An 11,828-nucleotide genomic window follows, 5' to 3' on the forward strand; every position below is an offset into this window, starting at 1 on the left:
AACATTCCTTCATATCCATCTGTGGCAGATATATGTTTTAATTCATATTATCATACAAAATAAAGTCATATTATAAATTCTTGGCTATATGAAACTTTTAGTATTTTATTCATTTTCATAGTTTTACAGTATTAGTAAAAATAATGACCATTATAAATAAGTATAAAATGGAAATTGATGAAAAAATAACCCCAAGTCTTCCTTGACTCCCACCCTCCCACCAAAAAACTAGCTAGTATATGGCAAATATCCTTTTCACATATTATCTTTAGGCATATATTCACTTTGTAGTGGTGGATGGTTTAGTCGCTAAGTCGTGTCTGACTCTTGTGATCCCATGGACTGTAGCCTGCCAGGCTCCTCTGTCCATGGTGTTTTCCAGGCAAGATTACTGGAGTGGGTTGCCATTTCCTTCTCCAATATTCACTCTGAGATCATTTAAATCAAGGGGATCTTACCAAGAAGGTTACAACCTATTTTTTCCCTATTACTATCTATGGTTCTATGTCACCAACCATTTTAAATGGATTTGCTAGAAAGAGCCACCTGAAGGAATCCCTTTCCATCTCAATATTTTATAGCAGCGGACCCAGGACCAGGCGTAGGGGAATGGTTTTGGGATGATTCAAGGACATCCTTAGCTCCAACTCAGTTCATCAAGCATTAGATCTTAGAGGTTGGGGACCCTTGCTTTATAGTTTATCACCAGCATGGACTCTCCAAAACCCTGAATGTGTGTATCCTGACTGAAGCCGTCAACACGTTTCTCATTTTTAAAGATTCTTGCCAGTGTGGACTTTCTGATGGTATGTCAGCCGTGAACGGTGACTGAAGTCCTTACCGCATATGTTGCACTTGTACGGTTTTTCTCCTGTGTGGACCCTCTGGTGGGCTTGAAGCCGAGAACTCTGACTGAAGCCCTTCCCACAATCCTCACATTTAAACAGTTTCTCCCGGGTGTGGACGCTCAGGTGGACTCGAAGATTGGAGGGGAGACTGAAGGCCTTCCCGCACTCCTCACACTTGTGGGGTTTCTCTCCTGTGTGGACCCTCTGGTGGTGGCGAAGGTTCAGGCTCCGCCCAAAGCCTTTCCCGCACTCCTCACACTTGTAAGGCTTTTCGCCAGTGTGGCCCCTCTGGTGGTAAATAAACTGGGAACTGTATCGGAAGCCCTTCCCACACACATCGCATTTGTAGGGCTTCTCCCCGGTGTGGACCCTCTGATGGGACTGAAGACCCGAGGACTGGCTGAAGCCCTTCCCGCAGACACCACACTTGTAGGGTTTCTCGCCTGTGTGGACCCGCTGATGGACCCGGAAGTCTATGGCCTGACTGAAGCTCTTGTCACACGCCTCACATTTGTAGGGCTTCTCTCCCGAGTGGACTCGCTGATGAGCATGAAGGTTGGACCTCCAGCTGAAGCCCTTCCCGCATGCCTCGCAGGTGTATGGTTTCTCTCCGGTGTGAATGACCTGGTGCAGCTTCAGGTTGGAACTGTAACTGAAGTCCTTGCCACACACGTCGCACCTGTAAGGCTTCTCCCCGGTGTGGACTCGCTGGTGGGTCTGGAGCTTGGACGACTGGCTGAAGCCCTTCCCGCATGTCTCGCACTTGAACCGCTTCTCCCCAGTGTGGACGTTCTGGTGGACTTGAAGATTTGAAGCCTGACTGAAGCCCTTCCCACACTCCTTGCAGATGTAGGGCTTCTCCCCTGTATGGACGCGGAAGTGGATGTGGAGGTCCGTGTTCCGGGTGAAGCCTTTGCCGCAGGCCTCGCACCGGTAGGGCTTCTCACCAGTGTGGACGCGCCGGTGGCAAATCAGAGGCGAGTTGTGACTGAACCCCTTGCCGCAGACGTCGCACTTATAGGGCTTCTCCCCGGTGTGGACCCTCTGGTGTATGTGGTAATGGGCGGCCTGCGTGAAGCCCTTCCCGCACTCCTCACACTTGTAGGGTTTCTCGCCCCTGTGGACCCGCTGGTGAACACGGAGGTTGACGCTCCAGCCGAAGCCCTTGCCGCACTCTTCACACTTGTAGGGCTTCTCTTCCGTGTGGACTCTCTGATGGCACTGAAAATTGGAACTCTGGCTGAAGCATTTGCCGCACGCCTCGCATCTGTAAGGTTTCTCCCCTGTGTGCGTCCGGTAATGGATGATGAGGCCTGTGCTGCTACCAAAGGCCTTGCCACAACTGTCACACCTGTAGGACTTTTCTCCTGTGGGGTTGGAGTGATGGGGGTGAAAGGAGTTCTGATGGAAACCATCGCCAGATTTAGGACATTTATTGACAGTCCCTCCTGGGTGAATTCTCTGATGAGTCTGCAGATGGGAGCATTTTTCTCCAGGGTCAACCTTCTGATGAACTGGGAGCACTGCACCGTGACTGAAGCCCTCCCCACACACTCTACAGGGATGCGGTCTCTCTCCTTTGCAGGGTGTCTGTTTTGCGTCAGTTTTACCAGGATCGCTCAGCGGTGAATTCTTTGTGAAGCCTTCACATACATGCAGATGATTTTTCACATTCATCTGTTTACCTCTGCTTGGATTCTCTGACTCGCTCAGACACCTACTCCCACAGGAAGCCTGGGCTGTCGGAATCAAAAACTCCTGATTCTCAAGGCAACCGAAGTGATCTCCTTTATGATTCATTATATGGTTCTCATCTTCAGAAACTTGAAGAGAATCACCTTGCAGGAACCAGGAACTCTTCCTTTGCAGAGTTAAATCATTTGTGGTGTGTTTCCAGATTTGCCAGCAGGACAGTTCTTCACACGAGAGGTATTTAAACATGACTTTCCCAAGAGTCTCCATCTCATTTGGGATCTTGCTGCCTGAAGAAAAGACAATATTCAGGGGTGAGGACAAGTAAATGCTTTGTTCAGAAATATCGGGGTTTCACACCTGGGCCATGGGATGAGGCCTTGATAATCCAGTGCAAGGGTCATGTCTATACCACACCGTTTATCCTTTTGTTATTCTTTCCAAAGCAAAGAAAGGGGTCAGCAGACTCTTATGGAAATGTGACCCATTTAGAACCACAGGTCCAACAGTTTAATAGGAGGGTGGTAGGTTTGAAACCAGATGGCTGCAGGACAACTAAGACAACCCACACTCCAGACAAAAGCAACATCAATTAAAAGCCCCCTCGTCTTTTCCTTAGCAGCCTTACAATAAGTGGGCTTCTACCCAGTTAAGTTATAAAAGCTCAGAGTGCAGGCACAGAACAGTATTTTAGGTCCTGGTAGAAATGATCTTCCAAGAGCAAATCTGGGAAGCGGTTGGGATAATAGCATCCATTGTTCTAAACCTGGGAGTGATTCAGGTCTCTGTGAAAAGAAGCAGGAAAGGGGAAAACTAACTTTGAACAGCTGGGAAAGAACTTGGGTGGAGGAAAGAAAGAGAGCAGAGTGCACACTCTCAAAGGAAACCTCAAATGGGAGGAGAGGGGGTGTTCTATTCAACTTAGAAAGTTTTTGTCCAGGAAGCTGTGAAGCTTGCCTTTTCTCTTATTCCCTTTGGGTTCTCTGCTTGAATGTCACTCTGTTGGGTGAGGCCTTCCTATCACCCAATGTAAAAATAATTCCTCCCCACTCCCCACACTTTCCATTCTTCCCATCTGTCTTATTCTGCTTTATGTTCCCCCACAGCACTTACTGATTTACTAATACTCCCTAGTTTTTTCTTCCCTCTTAGACCCACTAGAATAACAGTCATAAGGAAGACATGCACTTTGCTTTCTTGACTGCTTTATCCCCACTGTAGCAGAATCCTTCGAATTGCTGACATGTTTTAGAGAACTGTGAAACCAATCCCATACCTTGTGACATTGGGGGAAAAAGAAAAGATTAAAAACATGAAAAGTGTATCAAAAGCAGTAAGGGTACGACTACATGAAATGCCTGTTTCAGCTGTAGACATACACATAAATATGCACATGCATTATATTCATGCTGGGTTGGGATGTAAAATACTTCTTATTGAGGATCACAGTTAAAAATGTATGGAAGGGGCTGCCCTGGTGGTCCAGTGATTAGGAATCCACTTGCCAATGCAGCAGACAAGGGTTCGATCCCTGGTCTGGGAAGATTCCACGGGGCAACTAAACTCATGCACCACAGCTACTGAGCTTGTACTCCAGAGGCTGCGAGTGGCAGTTACTGAAGCCTGCAGACCTAGAGCCTGTGCACCATGAGAAGCCACCACAATGAAAAGTCTGCACACAACTAGAGAGCAGTCCCCGCCTGCCGCAAGTAAAGAACACCAACGCAACAACGAAGACCCAGCACAGTAAATAAATAATTTTTAAAAATGTATGGAAGCTGCTGGCTTAAAATGTTTAAGGGGGTGTCAAGTCCTGAATGATTTCCTTAAATGGAAAGTTACAGTCAAATATAAACTGAACAAGTCCCAGCAGTTATGTGCATGCTTCTGGGTATGACAGACTTGTTAACTGAACGTCCTTAAGATGCCCATGCCCTAATCCCTGGAGCCTGCAGATATGTGAATGGACACAGCAACAAGGATTTTGGGTTTGATTGAATGAAGGATCCTGAGATGGGGAGGTTATCCTGGATTCTCCAGATGAGCCCAGAGTAAAGACAAGGGTCCTTGTAAGAGGGAGACAGGAAAGAACTCTCCCAGAGTTCCCTACACATCTCCCTCCAGTACCAATCTGCATCCTTTTTGCTATAATAAAATCGTAATTGTACATAGAGAGCTTTCCTGAGCTTGTCCTGAGTTGTCCTAGCAAATTATTGTAGAAACGCCTGAATTTGTAGCCAGTTGGTCAGAAGTGAGGCCCTGGGAACCCCAGGCTGGTGTCTGAAGTCCTGGTGGGCAGTGCCCTTAGCCTGTGAACTTTGCGTGTTTGGTATCAGAACTCATTGCAACATGTAGAAGGCTTCTCATGTTGCCTATGACATCAGCCTAGTATGACACCAGGATGCAAAGTACACTGAAAAATCTATTTAGATTTTCTGTAAAAATTCTGTAATTTTCTTTCCTAGGATGTGAATTACACTGGAAAATCTATTTAGGAATTCTGTCATTTTCTTTCCTAATCAGAACTCCTTCATATCCATGGGTTATATCAATGCCCTTAGACTTCTGGAAATATACAGCTTGAAACAATTACCATATATGTCATAAGACTGCTTGGGTAGTGGCTATATAGAAGTTCAGTGGGAAGTTGGCTGGAGGGATGAGGCAGTTCCTGTTCATAAGCAGCCAAGTTGAAATTGTTACACGAGAAGTGATGAACTATAATGCCTGGCATCTTGGTGTGGCTAGTTTTTGATAATTTAGTGATACATTCTGATAACTGTGAACAGCTTTTATCTTATAAGGTTACTGAGTATGTACTGTTACATATTGAAAGATGTTAAGAAATTAGAATTATATTAGAGGTTCATGGGGAGACAATGTTCCAAAATGATCCATTAAATCCTGAAATGTGGATGATGAAGAGGTCCAAAAAAAAAAAAAAAAACTACAAAAAAACATTTGAGAAAGGGTGGCAGAAAATGCTACCAGATTTCTTAAGAGAAAGACTTGGTCTATAGCACAAAGCTGAAGTGTGACAATATGGAGGCTCATGATTCCTGAGGTCCAGTGTGCAATGTAAAACACTGTAAATTAACTATACTTCAATTTAAAAAAAAAGAAAAAGAAAAGAGAGACCCTTTCCAGTGAAGCAAGTATGTAATATTCCTGAAGGCATCAAATTGTGAAGCAACATGTAGACCTGAGAAGGGAGATGGACAAACGAAGGCAGATCGGTGATTCTCAGAATTCAGGGCCTGGTCCATCATGTTTACAGATAAACTTCTCTGCTTCGTTCTTCAGGCAGAGGGAGAGTATATAGTATATTAGTATAGAGTATATAGTATATTAGACATTCCCATGAATGTCTAATATGTTTAAATGGGTAGAAGTGAGGAATGTGCAAATTAAAAGAGAAAGGAAAGAAGCGGAGGGAAAGGAAAAGGAGGTCAGAAAGTGAAGTGAACAAAGATCTGAGCAAGGGCAGGAGAACCGAGGGCCACGGAGGGGTTGGGGATCTGGAGGATGAAGCGCACTTCACAGATGAGGAAGGCTGGGGTCACAGGTCAGGAGGAACTGTGAGGAGAGCTTCCTCACCCCTGCTCCAAACAATAGTAATTTTTAGAGTAATTTCTTCACCCAAGAATTATGTGCTAGGCACCTACCACGCAGAAGGGCCACTGGAGGCTTTGAACAGAGACAGCAAATACAACTGCCCAAATTCTTACTTTCACAGGGAGACAGATGATGAACAAGGAAATAAAGACAGGTTACTGGGTCAGGAGGTGATCAGTGCTTAGACACAAATTAAGACAGGGTGAAGGCATGGAGAATGGGGAGAGGATGGGACAGTAAATGGGGCAGACACAGAAGGGCTATCTGATGAGATGAGATTTGAGCAAAGACCTGAGTAAGTAAGGGAGTGGCTGGGGGCCTGGACACCGAGGCAGAGAGCAAGTCGAAGGCCAGGAAACAGAGGAGAATACTCCAAAAAGGGCCAGGATGGCAGGGATGATGTAAGCAAGGGTCAACGGCCAGGTGATCAAAGAGGAACTTGGTGAGAAAGCCAGGTCAGGTAGGGTCCTGCAGTCCACTGGAAGGTCTCGGAGTGAGACGGGAGGCCTTAGGAGAGTTTCGAGCGGAGGAATGGCGTAGTCTTACCTGCTTTCTAAAGAACCAGTCTGGCTACTACGTGAGCTTACAGGAGTGCAAGGGTGGAAGCATGGAGACCAGTGTGGAGGCTGCTGTCACAGGCAAGAGACGACGGCATGATGTGGAGAGAAGCAGATTAACTAATACCTGAAGTAACAGCTGAGTGGATCTCACTGGAATGCCCATTTCTTTGGGTTTCCCTCTCCATTGTCCACAGTTTTTCTTCTGTCTCCAACTGGGATACCATATCTGCTTTGAATGGAACATGTCCTAGGAAAAGCCAGATTTATATATTTAAGGTGAACACACTGCTAAAAGAGATCTTTGTCCAAATTCTATAACCCTTGAGTGATATTTCAAAACCTTCTGATCATGAACTGTAATAAGAAATAAATTTTGGGAACTACACTCAATGTTTTGTAATAACCTACAAGGGACAAGAAACTGAAAAAGAATACATATATACAACTGCATCACTCTGCTATACACCTGAAAATAACACAACATTGAATTAATTTATCAACTATACTTCAATTAAAAAAAAAAGAAAGAAATGTCATAACCTAGTTCATGACTATAAATAGATAAAATCAGATTTAGCCAATGTCTGTTTTTATCGTATTTCCCACATTCCCACACTACTTAACGCAAACGGTCATGCGTTTTGCTGCAATGTGAGAGGGTCTTGATAAGGAACTCTGACAGTTTCTATTCTTATTCTATTTTATTGAAAAAAAATAATCCCAGTACAATGAACTAAGGTGACTCCATGATCCACCAAAATATTTGACAATGTATAGAAGCTAAGCTGCGCATTTCTAATTCTTCTAAAACAGGGTTTTTCAGTCAGGCACTACTGATATTCTGGACTGGCTATTCTGTGTGGTGGGGGTTGTGCTGTGCATTGGAGGAGGTTTAACCGCATCGCCAGCCACTAGATGCCAGTAGCACCCCTCCCTCAGCTGTGACAATGAAAACCATCTCCAGACATCACTAAATATCCCCAGGGAGGCCAAATTACCCCTGGACAGAATTTTGCCCAAGTAGACAGGGACCAGAGAAACCTGTGAATTAGAAACATCTCTGTCTTCCAGGTCAGGGAACCATTTCAAAAGGTCCAAGGTGGACAAGGAAATGACAATCCACTCTGGTATTCTTGCCTGGGAAATCCTATGGACAGGAGCCTGGTGGGCTATAGTTTATGGGGGTCACAAAAGAGTTGGACACGACTTAGCAACTAAACCACAACAACAACAAAATAGTAACTACAAAACTAACCTTCAGTTAAAAAAAAAATTGGCTAAAAGGTCCAACCCTTCAAACAAAGAAGGATCAGAGACTCTCAAGGGGGATGAGGTTCAGGGTCAGAGGGCGCCCGTCCTCACCCACTGAGACCAGGTTCCGGAAGTTCTCCACCATCACATCCTGGTACAGCTTCCTCTGGGCCGAGTCCAGTAACCCCAGCTCCTCCTCAGTGAAGACCACAGCCACATCCTTGAAGGTCACAGCCTCCTACAACATCAAACATGTGTCAACTCAATCTTACAACCTCCACTGGAAGGACAGCATCAAGCAGGATAAAGAAGATGAACCCCAAAATGGTTACTGATTTGGAGGGACTCCAGGCAGTTTCAGTCCCAACACTTGTCTCTTTCTCTCAGTGACGGCGTTGTCACCTCCCTACCACCCCACTCTGTCACTGTTTCTAACGTCTGCAAAGGTCATGGGCCATCAGTAACCCTCTAGGACAGGTGCACAGCTTCTGGTCTGTGCTTTAAAAGCACAAGCCACATCCAGAAACTGCTGCACGCACAGCTGGTGAAAGCATAGGCTAAGTTCACACTTCAAGGCTTTAATTACAGGATACTGGGCAAATTCCCTCGCCTCTCACTATCTTAATTTCCTCTCTATAATGGTATCTAAATCACAAGGTGTTTGAAAGGATCACATTAATGAATATATATAAATCACTTACACTGGTGCCTGGAACATAATAAGTGCTCAATAAATTTGAAAAAGCAGTTTTATCATAATCTCTTTCATTTTGTGACCGTACAGTATAGTATTCCTTAGAACTGGTGACTTAGCTTTACTCAATTCAAATAAAGTACATTTAGTTACAGATATTTACTTATCATCAATGCTGTAAAGATCCTTTTTCAGAGACCTTAGCCAAGAAGTAGCAATTGCAAAGTCAAAAAATATGCACTTTAAAATATTTGAAAGTGTAATGGCAGGTTTCCCTCTCAAAAGGTTTTCCCAATTCACCTTTCACATGCTGCTAAGCTGCTAAGTCACTTCAGTCGTGTCCAACTCTGTGCGACCCCATGGACGGCAGCCCACCAGGCTCCCCCGTCCCTGGGATTCTCCAGGTAAGAACACTGGAGTGGGTTGCCACTTCCTTCTCCAATGCATGAAAGTGAAAAGTGAAAGTTAAGTCGCTCAGTCGAGTTCGACTCTTCGCGACCTCATGGACTGCAGCCTACCAAGCTCCTCCGCCCATGGGATTTTCCAGGCAAGAGTACTGGAATGGGGTGCCATTGCCTTTCACGTGAAGGAGTACAAATGCGCCTGAATCTCTAGACAGGTTAATAAGGACCTAAAGCCTTGTTGAGAAAGATTGAAGGCAGGAGGAGAAGGGGATGACAGAGGATGAGATGGTTAGATGGCATCACTGACTCAATGCACATGAGTTTGGGTAAACTCTGGGAGTTGGTGACGGACAGGGTGGCCTGGCGTGCTGTGGTTCATGGGGTCACAAAGAGTCAGACACGATTGAGCGATTGAACTGAACTGAAAGCCTTAAAAAATGAAACAAAAAAAATTCAAGAATCCAAGTGAAATAAATAAATAGGAAGATTTATTAACATTTTCACACATTTAGTTATTAATGATCATTATTTTCTTCATAGATCTACTTTCCTTTTTTTTTGACACGTCTAATAATTTCTTTTATTCATATTCCAGTTGAGTCTTAGTTTGTATTGCTAATTTTGATAAGAATTAGAGATATTAAACCTTTATCTAACGTTTACATGTACACCTCATTGGACTTCCCTGGTGGTCCAGTGGTTAAGAATTTGCCTCCCAATGCAGGGCACATGGGTTCGATCCCTGGTCTGGGAAGATTCCACATACCGTGGGGCAACTAAACCCACACACCACAAGCAGAGAGTAGCCCCTTCTTGCCACAACTAGAGAAAGCCAGTGTGTAGCAACAAAGACCTAGCACAGCCAATCAATCGGTTACACAATAAAACTCTAAATAAATAAATAAGTACATCCCATCAGTTCTAATATTGCAAATATATAGTTGTGAATGCCTATGAAAAAGGAAAATGAGAAAGTGAAAACAGCTAGTCTGTAAGGAGGGTAGCACTGTAAATTATGTTTGTCTATTTTAATTTTCCCTAATTTTTTCAAAGATTGCTTTGTGAAGCAAAGAAGATGATAAAACAAACAAAACACACAGCCAGCAGCAGCAGCAGCAGCACACAACGTGCACTCAAGATGTGTTGTGTTCATTAAGCTTTCCAACGAAGATTAGGGACAAAGATGTCCCTAATCTCTGAGAAATAAAATCCTTAGAAGACAGAAAGCAATGCCTTACTTACCTGAAACTCGGTCATTTTCTCATGTTCCTTCTGGGGAAAGTCAGAGTCCTGAGAAGGCATAACTGGGGAAGGACAAAGAAGCCATGAGATGCAGGCCACGGCTTTCATGACCCCATGTGGATCTTTGCAGAAATTATGCACGAACACGCATGCTCCAAGGCAGATACGCCCACATAGCTTGGTAAGCAGAGCTTGGAGTAGACTGCAGCTACTAACAAGACTGTTAGCCAGCAGCCAATGGACAAAGAACAACCTGCACGACCACACACAGAATCCCTATTGTGAATATTTCTGCTCCTACTATACACAAAACAAAAAGACAACCTATGGAATGGGAGGAAATGTCTGCAAATGATGCGACCGATGAGGAATTAATCTCCAAAATATACAAACAGCTCATACAGCTTAATATCAAAAATGTAAACAACAGGGGGACTTCCCTGGAGGTCCAGTGGTTAGGATTCCAGGCTCTCACTGCTGTGACCCAGGTTCAATCCCTGGTTGGGAAACCAAGATCCCTGCAAGCTGTGAGGTACAGCCCAAAATACAAAATAAAATAAAAATAAATTTCAAAAAAAGCAAACAACCCAATCAAAAAACGGACAGAAGACCTAAGTAGACATCTCCAAAGAAGACATACAGGTGGTTAAAGGGCACATGATAAGATGCTCATCATCATTAATTATTAGAGAAGTGCAAATCAAAACTACAATGAGGTACCACCTCACACTGGTCAGAATGTCCATTATTAAAAAGTCTACAAATAATAAATGCTGGAGAGGGTGTAGAGAAAAGGAAACCCACTTACACTACTGGTGGCAATGTAACCTAGTGAAGCCACCTGGAAAACAATATGCAGATTCCTCAAAAAAACTAAAAGCAGAGTTGCCATATAATCCAGCAATTCCACTCCTGGACATACACTCAGATAAAACTATAACTCGAAAAGATACATGCATCCCAATGTTCACAGCAGCACTATCCACAACAGCCAAGACATGGAAACCACCTAAATATCCACTGCCAGATGAATGGATACAGTACATGCTGTGTATACATATGCAAAGAAACTTTACTCAGACATTAAAAAGAACAGAACAGTGCCATCTGCAGCAACATGGATGGGCCTAGAGATTATTATACTAACCGAAGCCAAAAAGAAAAAGGCAAAGACTATATGACATTACTTATATCTGGAATCTAAAGTATGACACACATCCATGAACAGAAACAGACTCATAGATATAAAGAACAAACTGTTGTTGGGGGAGGGGGGGTGCCGCGGCGGACGACACATTAGGGGAGGGGAGGATTGGGACCTTGGGATTAGTAGATGCAAACTATTATGTACAGAATGGGTAAACAAGGTCCTACTGTGTAGCATGGGGAACTATATTCAATATTCGGCAATAATCATAGTAAAAAGAATATAACTGAATCATTTTGCTATACAGCAGAAATTAACACAACCTTGTAAATCAACTATACTCCAAAAATTTTTTTTAAATATTTAAAACCTAAA

The 11,828-nt window shown here is 43.9% G+C and overlaps 1 protein-coding gene across 1 annotated transcript in view; it reads right to left on the reverse strand.

Moving 5' to 3' along the window:
* LOC102269916 (zinc finger protein 227) overlaps positions 1–11,828 on the reverse strand; it is a 25,531-nt gene continuing 13,703 nt past the window's right edge. Inside the window, exons 3-6 of the mRNA XM_070387562.1 lie at positions 10,307–10,368; positions 8,078–8,204; positions 6,840–6,962; positions 1–2,830 (exon numbers count right to left, since the gene is read on the reverse strand). Coding sequence (XP_070243663.1) covers positions 774–2,830; positions 6,840–6,962; positions 8,078–8,204; positions 10,307–10,368 — 2,369 coding nt within the window. The 3' untranslated portion in view covers positions 1–773. The remainder of the gene's footprint in view (positions 2,831–6,839; positions 6,963–8,077; positions 8,205–10,306; positions 10,369–11,828) is intronic.

Source organism: Bos mutus, chromosome 18, assembly GCF_027580195.1.
Source record: "Bos mutus isolate GX-2022 chromosome 18, NWIPB_WYAK_1.1, whole genome shotgun sequence".
Classification (NCBI taxonomy): domain Eukaryota; kingdom Metazoa; phylum Chordata; class Mammalia; order Artiodactyla; family Bovidae; genus Bos; species Bos mutus.